Source organism: Denticeps clupeoides, chromosome 15, assembly GCF_900700375.1.
Source record: "Denticeps clupeoides chromosome 15, fDenClu1.1, whole genome shotgun sequence".
Classification (NCBI taxonomy): Eukaryota; Metazoa; Chordata; class Actinopteri; order Clupeiformes; family Denticipitidae; genus Denticeps; species Denticeps clupeoides.
Genome location: NC_041721.1, coordinates 20,976,378 through 20,997,468, shown reverse-complemented (window position 1 = coordinate 20,997,468; position 21,091 = coordinate 20,976,378). Strand labels below are relative to the sequence as shown.

The 21,091-nt window shown below is 44.2% G+C and overlaps 1 protein-coding gene, 1 non-coding gene and 1 pseudogene across 2 annotated transcripts in view; all 3 read right to left on the bottom strand.

Moving 5' to 3' along the window:
- The window catches only part of srgap1b (SLIT-ROBO Rho GTPase activating protein 1b), a 31,558-nt gene extending 28,816 nt beyond the window's left edge, over positions 1 to 2,742 (bottom strand). Inside the window, exon 1 of the mRNA XM_028954278.1 lies at positions 2,613 to 2,742. Within this exon, the coding sequence (XP_028810111.1) occupies positions 2,613 to 2,679 (67 nt within the window). The 5' untranslated portion in view covers positions 2,680 to 2,742. The remainder of the gene's footprint in view (positions 1 to 2,612) is intronic.
- Positions 2,743 to 13,916: 11,174 nt separating this feature from the next.
- Positions 13,917 to 14,059, bottom strand: LOC114765432 (uncharacterized; annotated as a pseudogene).
- A 117-nt stretch (positions 14,060 to 14,176) lies between these two features.
- Positions 14,177 to 14,290, bottom strand: LOC114765456 (U5 spliceosomal RNA). Its single transcript, XR_003742642.1, has one exon. It is a non-coding gene; the product is annotated as a U5 spliceosomal RNA (small nuclear RNA).
- Between the last annotated feature and the right edge of the window lie 6,801 nt (positions 14,291 to 21,091).

Below are 21,091 nucleotides of genomic sequence, written 5' to 3'. Positions count from 1 at the left end.
GAAGGCAAATAAATAAAAGCTGAGACTCAAGAAGCACTTTCACCAGCATGCTGGGACAAGGTGCAATAGACTAAAACATAAAATATCTCAAAAGAAAATGAAATAATTATAGGGCAAATGCAGTGGAACAGATGGCCATAAACCAAGATGGCCCTTAAAACAAAATGGCAGAGGAAAAAACAGACAATGACAAGTGGCAGCTAGTAATGGCAGGGAGACTTGAGTTTGGAAATGGCATTGCAGAAGTAAATAGGATGTTCTGAAACCCCGATCTTAGTGTACAACAGTATATGAGACACAGGGGGACGATCGTACACCATATACGTCCGTAAAGGCTCCATGAAGTGCATTTTAAAAGCTCCAGCCTCTGTGCTTCTAGCCATTGCATAATTACAGAATCCAATGTGCACCATAAAGCTCCTCCTTTATACCATCACTGCACATTATAAACAATAAAAAAACTTCTTATTGTCAACTGGCATGCTTCTGTGCAATGAATTATGAGATAGGCTGGACAATTAAACTATGTCAATTTGTGATTGTGATATTGCATAAGGCTAAAGTAAGTACTTTATTCATAATGTTTTTGTAATTTACAAGATCATACATTTTATAGGGCACACATGGAAGCCTTGTTCTTTATGAGCAGCTTTACACTCTAATAAATTGTGCAGATCAAATGTATGACATGTTGCCTGATGCCTCAGCTACTGCATGCTCCCCATCCCTTTTTTAAAGATGATGGAAGATTGCAGATAGTAAGAAGGTGAGAACACCTCCCACTTCAATTCTCCAGATGTGGACCTTCTTCTTCAGACTGATTTTATGAAGGCAGTACTTCTGACTCTTCCTTAATCCCTCAATCCCCATGATGCTTGCTTATTACTGATGACACTGATATTGGTAAAGAGCTTTGGAAGAACTGCAAATGAACAGGAAACGAATTAGAATACTTCAGGTTTAATTCATTATCCTCCAGGGAGTAGTTAAGGTTAATTTAAGAAGTCTGACCTGGAGATTAAGAGGCCGAGAGAACCCACAGTGTCGGAGAAGGTGGAAGAAGAGCTCAGGAGCACTGTGTGATAGAAACCTCTATAGGCAAGAGTAAAGGTACGGTTTAAAGACCGCTGTAGGCCCAGCGATAATGTTTAGGTGAGAAACTGTGAAGAGAAAGCTGTGCTGAATGGATAAAACAAGACAAAATGGACCCAGAAAAATCATTCAAACGGTTTGGTGTATACCTGGTACATTACGACCCTTAAACAAGCCATTTATGCAATCTTATTAGCTGAAGTCAATGAACTGAATCAATAATTCAGCTAGCACATGCTAAATGTATAGATGTAAACATTCTGTTATGTTTTTCATTTTTAATTTGAGTGTCTGTAATGTCATGCACAGTAAATCATTCATTCACCCACTCACACTTACCATCTTAACATCGTTTTTGTGTAGATCCTTATGAAAATGAAATTAGCTACATCTGCTCAGAAAACCTCTTTTTCCCAGCTCAGCTTGTTAAAGTGGGAAGTTATGTGCATAGAGTTCTAATATTGGTCACAAGGCTAGATGAATATATAAATAAGATATGTACTGATATTTTAAGTGTATAAGAAAAAAAATAAACTAGACAGAAGACTGTGTAAGTATAAAAATGTAATGGTGCTCTTGAGATGCTCTGGATGGCAATCTATGAATCTCTCAGCTGAATATCTCGGGTTATTACAGGTTATTCAAATTTTTATTATATTACAGTATATCCTAAAACCATGCAGAGGTCAACTGTCAATCAGAACTAAAGTTTTCATCAGCCTTGGGGGATCAGCCCCCAAATGTCTAGTAACATGGTACTGATGATGCACCATTACAGATACAATAATGCTGATTCCTGCAGACGAGGTAGAACGTTTTCAATAAGCATTTGGAGCACAGCACACACACAAATGTCACCCAGCTCCTTTAACACAAATCTCACTGTCAGCATATTTCTGTCCAATTAGTCCGTGAGCAAGTGTGTTCGTACGTGGGCGTCGCTGGGAGGCCGGAGTTACATCATGAATATTCTGCCTTCCAACAAACACACACACACACACACACACACACACACATGTGTGTGCACGAGCAGCAGTCGCTGTAGGAACAGCTGCTCAAGGTCAGATCAAACCTGCACACACACACACACACACACACACACGCACACACACACGGTTGTGTTAGAACATACAGGATGCATGAAAGCAAATCTTCTATTAAAATATACAGAAAATAATAGGAACCGCACAACTCATGGACACACACGTCCACACGTTCCAGAACTTTCCCAGGATTCCTGTCACAGACCCAGGGGTGACCCCCCATAAACCCCCCTTCCCCAAAATACATACATCAGGCCAGCAGCCAGGTCTCCATGGCAACAGCCACAGTGCAGCAGGCGCCTGTTGCCCTGCTGAACAGGCAACCAGCTCCACACTCCACTACACCTTCACACACCACACCACACACACACACACGGACACACCTGAGCACAACCGGAATGGTTGCCATGGCACCCAGCAGAAAATTCATGCATTCATCGGTCCGCGAGATTTTTCCACGCACCACACCCCGCTCACCTTTCACCTGGCTCTCGTACTCGGCCAGGATCTCCTTCTCCTTCTTCAGCTTCACTGCGTGTGACATGATGCGGCGCTGCTCAGCGCGGTGCGTGTGACGGCGGAACAGTGCGCGCGTCCGTGCCTCCAGCCCGCGCACCACGGGAGACGCCGCAGCCCCGCCCCGCCCGCCCCGCCCACCGGGTACCTGGTCACGTGGTGTTCGGTTGAAACACGTATAACAGGCATACGTCATTATTATAATTCTTATTAAACACACACATATGCAGCTCTTCATCCGACCTTTCTTGGGGTCGGAAAATGCAGCTTTTCTCCCCACAATGCAACGGTATTCAAACGTTCCGATGAAAAGGAAGTTAGTCGATGGCTTCCCATACTCTGTGGCATCAGTGGTATTATGGGCAGGGTTCATCTCTAGTCCTGGAGATCCTTTTCATCATCTTTAAAGACAGAGTGAGCCTCCTGGCGGCCAACATTACACACTGCACCACAGCCGGCCTGTAGAAACAGGCCCTTTATTATACGGGGATTAGGGATATTATTTAAAATTGACCTGACCACTAAATGAATTAAACACACTTTACAATTGATGGTTAAGAAGAACTGATTCTACTGGTGTTGGCTCACTTGGAGTTGCTCCTGCAATTTGATTGGTGGACAGACTGCCCTCTGATCGTAAGTGGGAACTAGGCTTCTACACATTTTTTTCAGCCTTTAAAAATCTAGATGGAATATACAAATGACCTCTGTTGAGAAGGAGTATTCACAGGGAGGTGGTGGACTAGGAGGTGAGGAAGGTTGCCAGTTTGAATATTGAGGTGCCACTGTGCAAAGTGGCACTATCCCTACTCCTTTTCCAAAACCTTCCGAAATCTCAGATCTGCTTTCACAAATCTATTAACCAGCATTCCTCTCCACCCTCTCTGACTGGCAGTACACAATAACTGGTTACATACTACAAAGATACACTCTCAACTTGCCCCACTCACTCAGCACCACGGTTTACTCTGGAACAAACCAAAATGAAAACCCATAAATGGCCACTACACAAAAAAGTGGATTATCTTATCACCTCCGAGCATACAAGGAATCCTTCACTGCTGCACCATCAAACTATTATCACAACTCATACAGTCTGGTTCCAGGCTTTTTTTCACTATTAAACCGCTGAAACCCATTACTTCCACATCAGGCCTATTCTCTGCAGACAAATGCTCAGACTTTCTGTTCTTTTTAAAACAGAAAATAGAAACCATCTGCAAAGAGTGAGGAAGTGGACCTGTAATCAGAAGGTTGCAGGTTCGAATCTCAAACTGCCAAGGTGCCACTGAGGAGCCACTATGCGAAGCACCGTCCCCACACACTGCTCCGGGGACACCAGTCATGGCTGACCACTGCTCACTAAGGTGATGCAGGGTTAAATGACAGAGGACACATTTCCTTGTGCCACAATGACTATCACATCACTTGGCCTCAGCACCAGCCCCACTCTTCTCCACCTACCCCAGTTCTCACCTGTCACCCTCACTGAACTCAACAAAGCGCGAAAGCACTTTTTTATTGTGTCCTGGACCCCATTACTTCCAAATTTTTTGAAGACTGTCTCATCCTTGATGTCATCAACTCCTCCCTCCGCTGTCCCCTGTTCACTTAAACTTGTTACTTAATCCTCCAAAAACCTAGACTCAACCCTGACATTATGGCAAACTTGTGGTCACAACTCAAATAAAAGATCAATAACCTATTTTAAACACTTCAGTCCATCAGTTTTGCGCCCATCACAGTACACAAACTGCTTTAGTCAAACTCACCAATGACATTCTCCTTTCTTCTCCACATGTGTTCATTCATAGTTTTGATGCCTTCAGTGAGAATCTACCAACGTAAATGGTCATGAAAATAAAGAAAACACATTGAATGAGAAGGTGTGTCCAAACTTTTGGCCTGTCCTGTACATGCCGCTCTGCTCTGCACCTTGCAGTGCACTCTGGGTGCGAGGAGCAGCCACCCCTCCCATCAGAGAAACAGATCGTTGGGAGGGTGTAACTCATTCACTTGTTATAACTCTCAAACAGTGTGATTTTAAGTAGCACAACTTGTATTGTGCATTCAACAAACATGAATATATTGTTGAAAAAAAAATATGGGGTTTTATGGGGTTTTGGGGGGGTCCCCTTTGTCCCCCATCCACCCCAGGATTTTTGTCTATGTCTGTCAGGACAAAGCACCAATCCTGGGATAACCAAGCCTTCTCTGCAGGTGCACCTGTCTCACGAATTCCCTACCACAACCCATAAGAAAATGGGTTCTCAAAATACATCTTTTAAAATCTGCATATAGTTTTTAAAAATCTACAAACCTGCATATATTCTGTTCTGTTATTTGTGTCCTTTATGTAGGTTTAAACATTAAATATGTTGGTCACATTGCGATATAAATTAACCAGATACGGTAGACAGTATTTATTTTGGTGTATAATTTGTAATGTAACTTTAATGTAAATTTAAATGTAATGTAAATTTAAATGTAATGTAAATTTAAATGTAACATGTACCCACAGCAAAGGCACTGCAGCAGGAAGTTTTTTTTTTACAAATACATCAACATGTAGCATAAACGTACCATAAATTGCACCACATAAAACTATATCTGGGCAATATCGAGACCAGTGATGTAGGATTTTCTAGATTCAGCTGTAGAGTTTACAATAAAAATATTGTCTAGCACCAAACAGGCAAGACCCTGATCGTTTGCATACACGCTGTCAGTACGCAATTAGTGCCACTTGCCTGATGGGTTCCACGTCTGCGTCATCATGACCTTGAGCAAGACTATCCCAATAACTACTGATGGTAACTTGCTCTGATTAACCCCACAGAAAAACAGACAATATAGAATGATGGGTGGTAGTAGCCTAGTGGGTAACACACTCGCCTATGAACCAGAAGACCCGGGTTCGAATCCCACTTACTACCATTGTGTCCCAGAGAAAGACACTTAACCCTGAGTTGCTCCAGGCGGACTGTCCCTGTAACTACTGATTGTAAGTCGCTCTGGATAAGGACGTCTGATAAATGCTGTAAATGTAGAATTTACTCAAAACAGGTCTCAAAACCGGACCAATACTGTCATGGCAAGAGCCTGGGGGGACACTCGCTGACATACTGGAAGCAGGAGAAGGACGGGACACTGCGGGACGGAGCCGTTTGGGTCACAGCAGGTAAGAATGAGGAGATGGGGACCGAAGACGGAATTGAGCAGCATCTGTGCTGTCCGTGCACAGTGTCTTGTAGTGATTGTGGCGAATTACATTATGTTTTGGAAATCACCAACTTCCGCCTGCACAAACCGGCATGAGATGTAAACTGCAAGAACCAACAAGGACACTACTAGGCCCAGGTAGTAACCCACGCAATGTTAAAGGGTGCTTCAGAGCACAAATGGAGGCACTAGGACAGAACATCTTCCTCGTAACAGGGTTGCTATGTTCACTGCTGCGCAGACTGGACTGTGAGACCTTTGCTTTGGTGTACAGAATGGAGACTGTCCGGAGACATATTTCAGAGCAGCATATTCAGGGCAGTGGTGACCTAGCGGTCAAGGAAGCGGCCCCATAATCAGAAGGTTGTCGGTTCGAATAATGATCCACCAAGGTGTCACTGAGCATACTACCGTCCCCATACACTGCTCCCCACTGCTCACCAAGGGTGATTGTGTGCTGTGATGCAGTGTTTCACAATTACAATCACTTCACTTTCATATCTGGAGTTTTTTTTGTGGTTTAGAACCTTATCACATAGAGCTGGAAAAAGGTCCAACACCAAGAATAGTCATAACCCTCAAATGCAGTTGTGAAAAAAGAACTCCATATTCTTCCTGCTGTAGAGCAAACTCTTGCAACAATGAAAGAGACCAAAGTTAGAGGGTAAATTCACATCAAAATCACAGCCCCTCACATCACTCCATTCAGAAGGTATCAATTGAAAAGACTATCGTCACAGCATCTGCTCCTGAGTATTTCCAGAGGAGGATGACACATGATGGAGGATTTACTGTAGAAGGAATAATCTGTCACACTGACTATCTTCTCATGTATGGGAGAGACAGACAGGAGTATGACAGCAGGCTGCACTGACTGCTGCGGAAGTTTCAAGAGGCGGGCGAAATGTGAGTTTGCAAAGACAAATATAATCTCCGTTGGCCACAAGGTCTCAGGTAAGAAAATCAAGCAAGATCCAAATAAGGTTAAAGCAATCCAGCAACTGCCACAGTCAAAGTGTGTGGAGGATGTGCGACATCTCATGGGCATCTCATGAGCATGGCCAGTCTAGCAGAGTTCATGGCCCAGTTGGTCACCACTGAAAGTTGCGTCTTTGGGAGGGAGGTTCTGGCAGGTTGGACAGTAAATGTTGGTGGACAGCCATTTTTAGGTCTCTCCAGAAATGCTCAATTGGGTTTAAGTTAAGGCTCTGGCTGGGCCATTAAAGAACAGTCACAGAGTTGTTGTGAAGCCACTTCTTTGTTATTTTAGCTGTGTGCTTAGGGTCATTGTCTTGTTGGAATGTAAACCTTCACCCCAGTCTGAGGTCCTGAGCACTCTGGAAAAGGTTTTCATCCAGGATATACCTGTACTTCATTCATCTTTCCCTGCAACCAGTCATCCTGTCCCTGCAGCTGCAAAACACCCCCACAGCATGATGCTGCCACCACCATGCTTCACTGTTGGGACTGTATTGGACAGGTGATGAGCAGTATCTTGTTTTCTCCACACATACCACTTAAAATTAAGGCCAATTTCTTGGTCTCATCAGACCAGAGAATCTTATTTCTCACCATCTTAGAGTCCTTCAGGTGTTTTTTTGCAAACTGCATGGGGCTTTCATGTGTCTTGCACTGAGGGGAAGCTTCTGTCAGGCCACTCTGCCATTAAGGGTGGCAGTGATGGTTGACTTTCTACAACTTTCTCCCGTCTCTCGACTGCATCTCTTGAGCTCAACCACAGTGATCTTTGGGTTCTTCTTTATTCTCTCACCAAGGCTGAGCTCTTCAGGCAGTTCCTTTGACCTCATGATTCTCATTTGCTCTGACATGCATTGTGAGCTGTAAGGTCTTATATAGAGAGGGGTGTGGCTTTCTTTATCAAATCATATCAGTATAATCAAAACACAACTGGCCTCTTGATTTACTGCTGAAAACACCAGACATGAATCACACATCTCACAGTGTCAACTTATGTTGTTTTCTGCAGATATGTGGGCATATTCATGGTACATCTGAATGATGGGTTTTTGAAGGGCCTCTGGAACAATGTATTTATTTTCTGAGGATGATTCCATCTTGAATTGTGACTAGTTGCTCCTGCTGTAAGTGTGATACAAGCTCTCCATCAGAAATCCATAGATCTTTCAGATGTTTTAAATCAGTAGGTTGAATTTGGACCACACTTATAGCAGGAGCATTTGTTGTGTCTCTGTCACTTTTCACCAATCTTAGCTGTAGTTTTAGCTAGCTTGTCTGCTATGTGAACTCCTGAAACAGGAATACAGTAGTCATGCAGCCCCCCACAAGACTTTCCCCTTAGGACACTTTTGTTGGCCTTTCAGCACCCTGGTGATACTTCTTGTGACTGGAAGGCCACAGCCTGGCGATAAAGGGTGTGTATGGGGGGGGTCTTTATTACGAACATAGAATTTCCCATCTTTCCCAAAAATATCTGTCTTGAGCTCCCATGTCTAGGGTCTTGCTCTTCCCTTTTTTCTCATTTATCAGTAATATTTTGTGCTGATGACAGAGCACATGGTGGCAGACCAACTGTGTACCTTTTTACTGTTGTTTAAGCAAAAACATATATTCATATATTCTACTATCCTAAAACAACATGCATGGTGTGGATGTTACATGTCATATACTCCGGTCATTGATCCTGACCAAGGGACCTCAGAATTGGAGTCGGTCCCCTGGCTGGCATAGCGATCATAGATACGGTTCAATGCAGAGGACACATTTCCCACCTGTTTCAAGTGCAGCTTCATACGCATAGTACATTGAAATCTTTTGGTAATTCATCTATTAAAATTCCAAACAAAACCTAAAAACCTTAGAGAGCCCAATAAATTTTTTTAATTTATTTTAATTATTTATACCAAAAATAAATTGGTGGTGGGGGTATGGACGATTTCGAGGGTCTCCCTTTTGGTCCCTTTTCACGTTAAATTTACATTTACAGCATTTATCAGACACCCATATCCAGAGCAACTTACAATCAGTAGTGACAGGGACAGTCCCCCCTCGAGATGCTCAGGGTTAAATGTCTTGCTCAGGGACACAATGGTAGTAAGTGGGGTTTGAACCTGGATCTTCTGGTTCATAGGTGAGTGTTTTACCCACTAGGCTACTATCACCACCATGTTTTATTTAGGTGCCATTTAATTTAAGAGACTTTTTTTAAGCATCACACACCGAGGACACCCTGACGTGAGCACAGTAGCACCCTGGGAACAGGCAGGGGGGAACCTCCCTTTTTTTGGATCCCAAGCTGCGGTATGTGCATTCCGTTTTTTTTTTTTTTTAAGAGGCTATGGGGTTTTTAATTTTGTTTTATCGTGGTTGTAGAAGTGTCTTAAGATTTAATTTTAAAAGAAATCTAAAGAGTTAAAAAGCAAGACTCTTTATTGAATTTTATTGGAGTTTTAGTAAAGATGCTTGTTGAATGTGTATTTATATGAAGGTTTTAATTTATGAATGTATTGTGTTTTATTTGTTATACCTTTTGTTTGTCTTTTTTGAAAAATTTCAATAAAGTGATCTTTGGAAAAAAAAAAATCTACATATTAAGCGGATGTTTAGAACAGGGAGTCGGCATCAGTTTCTGTGTCCGTGACAATTGTTCACAGGCTTGGCTGTGGAGTAGGGTGGAGCTGAATCGATTTGCCGTGGTTGTCCGGACCTCGGCCTTAAGGTGCGACACATGCTGAATTCAGCACCAAACACACAAGAGACACTCTCCACCTTTACAGCCCTGTTATTGTCGCTTGGGTTCAAAGAATTGTCACGTTCCTAAGACTAGGGGTCTCAGAAACGCAACAAGGGTGTGGAGAGGAGGAGGTCCACTGTTACACATGCAACCAAACAAACGATACAAACAGTGCTTTTATTCACAGTGAGCTAACAGAAACAATAAAACAGCAGACTCAACACAGCTAACCAACATTAAAACAGCCTAAAGGAATGGATGGTCCAGCGGGAATAACTCAAACACACACAAGTTAACAAAAAGGGCACATAACAGGCTAACATCTAACAGGCTAACACAGGCAAACAACAAAGGGTCTATCACACAAAGCAACAAAAAACATGAATGAGATCCCCAACGGAGCACCATGCAGATCTCCGTGGACCCTGGGGACCTGTGAAGGCAACACCAGTTGAGGTCTTGAAGACGGTGATCTAACTCGGGTGGCTGAATCCTGGCCCAAGTACCTTTCTCAAGCCCCAAAAGGGCTTGAGTACCCCTTTTGCTGATTAGAGTCTTATACAAGATTCTATGTTTCAGCAAGATTTCACCGAGACCCTCTGCCTGGATGGACTTCTAATCTAACTGCATAACCGTAGTGAGCAGGCAGCGTCTCGGCCTTGGGAACAGCATTTGTCCACAATGGGTCTAAATGGTGCATCAGGAAACTCAGTCACAGACGTACAAGGTATTGGTGGGGGTGCGTGTGAGGAGTGGCCAGACGGCGACAAAGCTGCGAGAGGTAGAGGCAATCGAGTTTAAGAGGGATGTCAGGTATATCTATCCCCCCCTCCTCCTTCCTCAGGTACATGATTTCACGCCTCACTCATACCCGCTGCCCCAGATGAAGCTAAAAACATCCTTTGTTAAAACCCATTTCATAGCACGGGTAAGGGGGTACGCCTGAGCAAGGTAGAGCAATGTGGGCAGAATGTCCACTTTTAACACCAGTACCGAGAATGGAGAGGGACCTCCCCTTCCACAGTTCTTCCCAGTTGGCCTGAGCAACCTCTTCAGACTGGACGCCCAAGACTTTAAGAGGGTCTTCACATTGGGGTAAGTCCTCAAAAAGGTCCTCCCTGCCCTTCCAGCTACCAAAGTATGTAATCACCGACTTTTGAAGATTAAGTGCTGCACCAGAAGCTCTGCTGAATGCCTGGACCAGGTCCAGCGCCTGACCAAGAGACCAGCTCGAGCATGCAAATATGGTGGTATCATCTGAAAACTGAGCCAGTTTAACCCTTAAACCACCGCTCGCTGGAAGCAGCGGACCATCCACTCTGGGGCTGGCATTGATGGATCCACACGTGGGATCCAAGAGCCGAGTGACTGATTAAGGCACACACGACTGCCCACCTCCCGGTAGAGGGACTGGATCCACCCTATGAACTTCTCACTGATGCCAATTCTCTCCAACACTTTAAACAGAAAGCAGTGGTCAACACGATCAAACGCCTTCTATTGATCTAAACTCAATAGCGAGGGGGACCTGACGATCCTCCGCCCATGCGATCGCATCCCGGATGAGGTGTAAATTCCAGAATGCAGATAGTCCAGGCACACCGCATGTCTGGTCAACATGAACCAGACTGGTCATAACTTTCTTCAGGCACTCAGTCAGTATCTTTGCAATTAGCTTTGCATCAACGCAAAGCATGGTCAGGGGTCTCCAGTTGGCCAAGTCAACTTTATCACCTTTCTTGTACAACAAGAAGAGCACACCTGACCTCATGCTTTTTGTCAGCTTCCCTTGGCTTAGCACCTCTTGAAGGACCATAAATAACTCTGGTTAACCCAGGACATCCCAAAATGACATATAAAATTCCACTGGGAGTCCATCTAGTCCCGGAGATTTCCGGCAATTCATACAATGAATTACTTTGGTGACTTCTTGTAGGGTAATGGGAGCCTCTAGGCTGCCCCGGGCATCACTAGGAAGAACCTTCTCTAGCTTGGCCCAGAATCATGAGCCCCCAACCGGGTCTGTTTTTTAAAAAGATTTTTATAAAATGAAGATGCAACCTCTAGCATCTGGGATGTGTCGGTGAGAGACTTCCCATTTTGGTTGCGGAGTGTATCAAAACTTTTGTCCGCTTTGGAGTCTATCACCTGGTTGAGGAAAAAACCAGTGCATTTTTCATTTTCTTCCAACATTTGAGACCTGGCATGGAACAAGAACTTTTTAGCTTGCTGCTCATGCAGCTGCCGCAAACAGTCCTTGAACTCCATGGCCCTATCGGGATCAAAGATCCCCCCATTGTTAAACCAAGAGTACAAATCCTGCAACTCCTCCTCTAAACGTGTGATACGCCAGTGCTGGGAGGCTCTGCACTGTTTTGAGTAGTTGATGGTGAGGGTCTTGATTTTACTCTTGACCCCTTCTACCACCGAGGAGCCAGGTTCTCTGTACTCAGTCCAAAGCTTAAACTGGTCTAGAAACAACTCCCTGTACTCCTTCTCTTCTAAGTGAGAAATGTTACATTTCCAGTAGCCCGAACCATGGGCTGGGGCATTGATAATAATTTTTGCCTTCAGCGTCACATGATCCAATGGGAGACCGCTTTGAACCGCATGGGGAGTGCTGCTAAAATGTAGTCGATACGACTACAAGAGCCACATTGTGCCAGGTCATTCCCAGATCGCTATGGTTGAAACCGTCAGTAAGGTTGAAATTATGCACAAACTTAGTAAAATGTGGAATACTGACATCATCTTTCCTTTCGAGGAAGATGTTGACGTCCCCCCCAATGACAAGATGTCTAGATGTTAAACAAAAGGGGACCAACTGCTCTAACAGCTCTATGCGAGAGGTGGCTTTCATTGGGGCGTAGACGCACAGTACTCGAATATGCTCCCCCCTCCATGTGGCGTCCACCCCCAACACCCTTCCGTGAAGAACCCTGAAGGGGCTTATACTCTGAAAGGCATGGGTCCAAAAAAGGATTCCCATACCTGACAAATGGACGCCACCCACATTCTAGTGAGACTCACCCAAGTTCCAGTTCTGGTCCCGGAGGTGGACTTCCTGCAGTAAACACAGGTCAAAGGGAGAGGATGCCAGTTGGTTAAAAACGCGGTGAAACGCTGAATGCCAACGTGGTGTTGCTATCTGGGTCGTTGCTTAACGGGGCCCTGGTTGGGGAGAGGGCCCCTTCTGGTGTTTCAGCCTCCTGTCTGCTTTGTTTGACCATGGTGTTGCTCTTCATCTCCCATTTTCTCTTGGGGGGTCTGGTTGCCAGGGTCTCAGGAGCCACAGCGGACCTCGCATCTTTGGTTGTCGGAATGTCTTGAGACCCCTGCAGCTGACCCCGGGCCTCTTTAAGGAGGGGGGAAGTCCACCAGAGTGTCCGAGTTTATATTGTTGGCAGGACCGGGCCAGATGGTTGTCACCGCCGCAGATCTTGCACTGGAGTGGCCTGGTGCAGCCCTTGACCATGTGTCCAAGCAATTCCTGCACTTCTTATTGGTGCAGGGTTAAAATATCCCAGTGGGTGGCACAACCTGTCTGGAGCCGAGTGATCAGGGCATAGTCAGGCCCGGAACTGACGTCTCCCGTTCCAAATGTACAGCTCGTCCCGCATCTCCCGATGGCCAGGCTGAAGATCGACATACTGCTGTAAAAACCTCCTGACGGTCTCTGCAGGGAGAAAAGGGTTGAAGACGTGGACGGTAATGATCTTCCTGTCTGCCCACCAGAGTTGTTTGACTATGTAGTTTTTCAACACTTCCTCTTTCTTTTCTCTGCAAACCCCCAGTAAGGTACTGAATCTTATGTTGCCGAGAACTGTAACATCCACAAAGCACTGGGGACCATTCCTCTGAACACAGACAATGTCAGTGGCCTTCAGGCTCAGGACTCCGAACAGGACTTCCTTAATGAATGGCACTCACTCCAGGAAGCCCTGGGGGTCTGCTCCCCTCCACCGAAACATTAGCGTGTTTTTCATCCTTGTTGCTGGTACTTGGAGTCTTTGAAATCCCCCGGTTGTCCAGAGCCCTGGCCCCAGCCTCTGTGCTTGATTTGCCTTCATTTGAAACCTCTGCTACATCACTGGCTTGCTGTTTCCCATCTTGCTCTTTGGTCTGACTGGGCTGGTCCAGCTCCCGAAAGGTCCCCACTTCAATGCTATCCTTCATCCTCACGAACTGGACTTTAGCTGGAGTTTTGCTACGTGCTCGTCCCGCCAGGTCTTTCATCATTGTCGTTGTCTTCTTCCTGGCCTTGGCTCCAGGCTCCATCATTGTACGAGTGCAGAGCCATAAAAGGGCTCCGTAAGTGCTAATGCCTTTGAAAAAGCTGATGGGGCTCAAAGTGCTAGCGGTTGGGGCTAAAAAAACACTTCTCAGTGGTGCCCCATTCACCCCACGACTCCCACCGAGAAACTGATAAGAACAGATACTACACTTGATCTTAGCCAAAAGGCCAAGAAGCGATAACCAGAAAAACGTGCCGTGTCGTGCCATTCTCGGAACGTGTGCAGTATTTGCCAGATTGTGCGCATGTACGCAGCGCACACCATGTTTTCCTGTGTATTCTTTGAACCCATCGTGTAGCTCTGTCAAAACAGAGCCCCCCAAAATATTGTGAGCTTGTTGACGCCCCTCTCCAAGCAAATCTTTAGTAAAAGGCGAAAGATTTGTACGTGATGAAGAGAAGCCCAAGCGACAATCACAGGGCCGCAAAGGTGGAGAGTGTCTCTTGTGTCTTTGGTGCTGACATCAGGGTGATTTATTCATCAAAATAAAAAACATAAAAAAAAATGCTCATTAAACATTTCCTCAATATCCAATGAAAAATTATGCAAACTATTAAGTCAGTATAGTTACTAAGGTTTATGCCAAATATTGAAGTTATTGTTTAATAATGTAATGATAAAAAAAAAAAAACCTCTGTGGAGTCCACACACTTTGCCGAGAAACACGATTAACAACAAAAAGGTGAGAGGCGAACGGATGTGGGTGTGTTTCTGAGACACAGTTTGGCATGTGTATGCCTGTGTGAGAGAGCACATGGTCAACTTACCACAGACAAAAATGGTTGGTGTCAAGGGAACTTGGTCCATCTGCCGAAGTAAGACAACAGGAGCAACACCATCTCCAACACATCACCTGGAGGCCCTATGTGCTCTCTCCTCATCAGCTGAATGTTTGTAGAAGATTGGACTAGCCTCTTTGACTTGTTCACAGCAACTGTTTTCAAGTCATTTAAGAGTCATTCCCCCTTTAGGTCCAAATTCCTAACAAATGTCTCTTTCAGACTAACTCCAGCAAGCTCTTCAAAGTGAACAGCCATGCCCATTTCATCAAACAAAAATGGCCAGCCTTCCAGTAATTATTTGATTTCTTTCCCATTGTTGACCTATTTGCGTTGGTTGTAGAATGTCGACCTGGTGAGCTGTTTAACCACATCCTGGTTTGGGGCATTTTGTTTAGACCGGTTTTTCAGTTCGTCTCGGCTCTGCTGTTGGCTCTCTGCAGTCTCTCCAAGGGGCATGAACTTCATTTCCCATTTGATGCAACCATAGGTCTCCTTTTTTCAGCAGGCATTTCATCCGTGTCAGACTCGTGCAGTTTTCTTTTTCTTCTTTTTGGTGTTGTGGAGCGTTTTGCATTTTCAATTCTGTTTTGGAGCTTTTTTACGAGGGAATTACATCCTGCAGTGATTTGGGATATGTAGCCACTGTTTTTTTGGCCACAATAGTGCTGTGCCTTTTACTTATGTCTGATGACTTCTGCATCATTTCGCGTACCACAATCCTCACCATCTCCCTCCTCTTCTGTGGACTTGGACGCTTCCCTCTCTCTAAGGACTGGATCAATTCTTCTGGAAACTTCTTCCATGGAATTTCAAAAGTATCTGCCCAGTCAACACCTGGGCTGCAAGAGGCACTGGAAGAGGTTGATATTGGTGAGAGAGACCGAGAGGATGAAGAAGGTCCTGGTGAGACAGAGGGAAGACATGAAGCACCTTCCTGGATGCTGAATGAACTGTTGGTAGTATCCTGGCCTTTAAAATACACACAAAAACACAGATTATTAGGGACATACACATTTCAGATCAATGTTACTTCCTTTTCTGGCTGACTGCATCATACTTACATTTTACCTTCCATGCAGCCACAGCTTTCTGTGCTTGAATGGGTCTTAGCGCCTCTGTTATATACTGCAAGTCAGAGAATGTCTCTACCCCCTGTGCTAACAGTGTTTGCCACATCAGATAGGTCAGGCAGGACCTCACAGATGGAATCATGTAGAAAAGACATTTCTGCATGATAGGGAAAAGAAAAAAAAAATTCATAAATTTAGCTCACCTTTCTAGCAAGCATACTAACTATATACATGTTCACCTATAAACTATACACATAAGTAAACTATACAAATTATACCAAGTCATGGCTTACTGGTTGACACAGTGTGTCTGATAGCATGCTGTAGATAGACATTTTATCTACAGTACAGTGTGTGTGGAAATTCACTGTGACAATATACTATGCTTTAATGGAATGACTCAATGCCCATTGATGTTGTACGACTTTAAGGGATAAAAATTGACCAAATTAGTGATGTTAAGGCACAGCAACTGTGAAGTCAGTTTTGTTACAGAGTACATGTAATATTCATTGTGATACTCAGATGTGTGCATGTCCAACACAAAATAAACAGTTGCATTATGTTGGATTAAAATGACAACAAGCTCTCCAAACTCCATGGACTCATCGTTTTTTGTAACGAGGAAATCTCCCTTCTTATATGATGTGCCCTTATACTGGATGTCTGTGGAGAGACGTGTCATTTTCAGAAAAGCCGATAGATAAGCCTGAAACATTTGATGTCTTTCAGATAAAGTGAGACAGATGTTTTAAAAGTTTTTCAAATGCCTTGCAATGGCACCAGATCCTTTATATTTGATTAGCTGATTCAAAATACCCTCAAATAAGTCATGGCCCAAGCAAGGTGGAAGACCCAGCTGACATACATGAAAGGATTCCAAGTTATTGAAAACAGAATTTACCTTAATTCTTTTGATGTCTTCTGCTTGTAGGTGTCCAAGACCTGCCTCGTAATTGTCTGGGTTGCGCTGTGGACCACAAGCTTCATCTGCAAAAGTACTGAGATTGACCGAAGTTTTCTGTAAACCCTCCAATACTGTGTGATCCCAAATTGTCACCACCAACACAATACAAAGCCCCTTTGACTGTTTCACCACCAACAGTGATCCCATTTCCTTCTAAATCTTTTACATCCTGTAACAACTCTGAAAAGATCTCACCAGGTCCTAAGTGTTTTAAATCATTCTCATCACAAAGTAAGACAAGGGACATGTGATCAGCGTTGGACCTCACATGAACAGAAAAGTAGACTGCAAGAAGTTTGTGTTTTTTCTTTGCTGAGCCAAGAGGATTTACGATTTCAAAATCAGCTTAAGACACTTTGGATTTTCTTTGAAGAACTTGTTTGACTTGCAGATTTTTCCATCTTTTATATCACAAAGCACATCTGTATCTGAGTCACAAGACTGTGATATTGCATTTTTCCATAATTTAGATTCTAATAAGTTGGCCAATGTCTGCTTCACTGGAATGTAATAAGCAAACCTCTGTGTCAAACTTTCACCACTTCCTAATGCAACCTATGTAGGTTCTATGTACCGGAATATGCTTTTGAATGACTGTGCTCTTGAATATATTGACCTCAGTGGGCCCTGGTGAGACTTGGAGAAGAGATCTGAATCCCTTAAACAGGCTTCAATTTTATCAATGGCATCATCGGTCAGACTCAGTTCCTCTCTCAAAAGTGTATGCAGTTTACCTTAATGTGTATTCCTGTCCCATTTCATGCAAATTTTGCATTTCTTCAACAATTATTTGTATGGTTGAAGGAGGAGCTGGCCTTGCAACTTAAGATAGAACACGCACATATTTCTAAGAAAAGTCTTGTTCAAATTCTCAGGCAAGTCATTATTTGGCGCATCATTTGGGGCTAGATTCTGGGAGGCATCATGAAATGCAGCATCAGAGGACTGTGGTGTAACCTCCTTATATATTTCACTGATGGTACTAGCTGAACAGTCTCCCCTCCACAAGATGTTCTTTTAAGTGGGATAGAAGTTCTTTAAAGGCCTGAAATTGGCGCGCACACAGTGGAACAGCACAAGCAAATTTCGCAATAATGGCTGATGTACCACAATCAGAAAGAAAAGAGAGTGTAGGTGTGTGGTGTTTGCGATAAAAATGACCCTTAAACGCTGAATATGTACAAAATGTCTACTTACAACCGGTGGATTCACATTTAAAAACACAACGGGGTTAATTTCTGTGGATTCTACAGTGCAGTACATAACCTTTCAAACTCGCAAAATGTCGATTGCCATTTTGGCTAGTGCTAAACTCTCACATAACACCCAAAAGAATAGCTAACATTACCAAACACATATTTGAAAAACGTTGTCTCTAAAAGGCAGTGCAGATTTACCATGCTATATAAGCAGGTAGCACTTAATGTTCTATCCAAATTGTATAAAGCTTTTTAAACACCACGACGAGAGATTTCTTGCTGAGTGAGGGCGTGCATGCAGCAAATATGGCTGAAACAAAGTACAAAAAAACTCTGAACATAAGACACTATGTGTGGTCACCTACCAGCATAAAGTTTGTCTTTTGTAGTTGTCTTCTCTGTCATTTTGCAGTTTCTTTTACTTTGATATCTCATCGAACGTGACGTTATGAATATGGCCGACTTGGATATGGATATCCAAATCCTTCAGGCTGCAGCGATAGGCTTCTTCTCGGACTAGAACGTATGTTATCTCACCTTGGCAACGAGTCTATAGCAACCAAATGAGGATGTCTGAATTGAAGCAGAAAAAAAATTGATTTCAACGATTTTAGACTACTTACCAGAGACACTTTGCACTGATCCTCTAATGTTCTTCAGTGTTCATTTACCCAGGATGTTTTGTTTGAACATTCCCCTAAAATCATTGCCTAAACATTTACATTTACAGCATTTATCAGACGCCCTTATCCAGAGCGACTTACAATCAGTAGTTACAGGGACAGTCTCCCTGGAGCAATTTAGGGTTAAGTGTCTTGCTCAGGGACACAATGGTAGTAAGTGGGATTCGAACCCGGGTCTTCTGGTTCATAGGCGAGTGTGTTACTCACTAGGCTACTACCACCCTAGTAGCCTACAATCCAAATACTGCTCAACTTTCATCAAATAGTAACAGGCTAAAAAAATAGGCAACATTGAAGTGACAGTCTTTCTTACAGCATTTTGGAAACCATGCATGTTTTTATGTAAGTCTACAGAATTTAATTGTAATTTTAACATTATTTCATTGCCATTTATACTGCATTGCATTGTAGTGCAAAAACAGTGTTTGTATGTCAAAATAACACCAATATGTCTTTTAAACAGAGAAAGTATGTTTAAAAAACATCATTTTGATGTTGAATTTACAGTTACATTTAGTTTAACATTTTACTAAATTACACTGTAAAGTATACAATGTTTCACTGTAATTCAATTTACAGTATTTTAATGTTGTGATTTTACAGCATTTCACTGTTATTTTAACAGACGATTTTTACAGTGTAGCAAAGAACTACTGGATGCTCAGATGAACAAAGCAGTGTATCTTCTCTGTTAAAGAAAACAGACGAAAGACATCAGTGCTGCTCGTTCGCTCAGGCATTCCTTTATTTAAGGAAACTAACGCTTTCCCCTAGTGGTCAACATGGCTCTACACCCTCTGTGCTTATACAGACACAATGCATTTAAACGTTGATAAAAAAACGCACACCTAAACATTACACTTGAACTTGTGTTTGCATCACACATATCCCAGAGTAGACCGATGCAGCAGTGACGTCTATGCCATATTCACTCAGGTCTTCTTCATGTTCTCATTTCAAGATAACCTCAGAAGCACTGGTCTGTCTGTCTGACTTATTTGTCAGAAACATGATATCCAAGATGGCGCCGGTGAGGTCGGCTGCCGTCGCGACTGCTCCGACCAAGTTTAGTTTGTTTTTGTTTTTTAAACCCTCTTTTAACAACCCTACACCGGCAAATCTACCACCATGCAACACATTAAATACAGTAGAGACACTCTTGTTTCTATTAGTATACAATGCACTTACAATACGAAGACTTTGACTGCTTTTCCGGATCCCAGCTGGCCGAGTGAAATCCTGAGAAAGAACAAAGGACGCGACGCGAAACGGCGGCCCCAGGGGAAACGAGCCGGCGTCAGGAACAGGCTGAGGGCCCGTGCACACAGCACACCCCTGCCTAGCATCCTGCTCGCCAACGTCCAGTCACTGGAGAACAAGCTCGATGACCTCAGGGCCAGGGTAAAGTTCCAGAGAGACATCCGGGACTGCAACCTCCTCTGCTTCACCGAGAAATGGCTGAACCCAGCAGTGCCGGACCACGCCATCCAGCCGGCCGAGTTCTTCTCGGTCAACCGCATGGACAGGACACGCGACTCGGGGAAGACACAGGGAGGCGGAGTGTGTTTGATGGTAAATAGGAACTGGTGTAATTCCATTTCTCCCCTCACACACTCGTGCTCGCCGAATCTGGAACTACTGTCCATCAAGTGTCGTCCCTTTTACCTTCCTCGGGAGTTCACATCGGTCATCATCAGCGCCGCTTACATTCCGCCGAAAGCGGACACAGACACTGCCTTAGGCGAACTGCAGGAGGCGCTCACACAGCACCAAACACAGCACCGGGACGCTGCGCTTATTGTGGCAGGAGATTTTAATAATGCCAGCCTCAAACGCGCAGTGCCGAATTTCCATCAGCACATCACCTGCCCCACCAGGGGCGAAAGGACACTGGACCATTGCTACACGACAATAAAGGACGGATACAGGGCACAATCTCGTCCACCATTTGGAAAATCCGACCACGCCGCCATCTTCCTCATGCCTAAATACAAACAAAGGCTTAAACAGGAAGTTCCGGTTCAGAGGGAGGTGGCACGCTGGACGGACCAATCGGTGGCCGCTCTTCAGGACGCACTGGAGGACGCAGACTGGGACATGTTCCAGAGTAGTTCCGGAAACATCAGTGAGTTTGCGGAAGCGGTTGTGAGTTTCATTGGGAAACTAACGGACGACACCGTTCAGAAAACGATCGTCAGAACGTTTCCCAACCAGAAGCCGTGGGTGGATAAAACCATCCGCGACGCTCTGAAATCTCGCACCGCGACCTATAATGCGGGGCTCGCTTCCGGGGACATGGAACCATACAAGGCTGCATCATACAGTGTCAGGAAAGCGGTGAAGGAGGCGAAGCAGCGCTACGGGAAGAAACTGGAGTCACAACTCGAACAGAGTGACTCTAGGAGCCTGTGGCGGGGACTACGGACAATAACGGACTATAAAGCACCAACATCCGGTACGACGAACGCGGACGTGTCTCTGGCAGACGAGCTAAATACGTTCTATGCTCG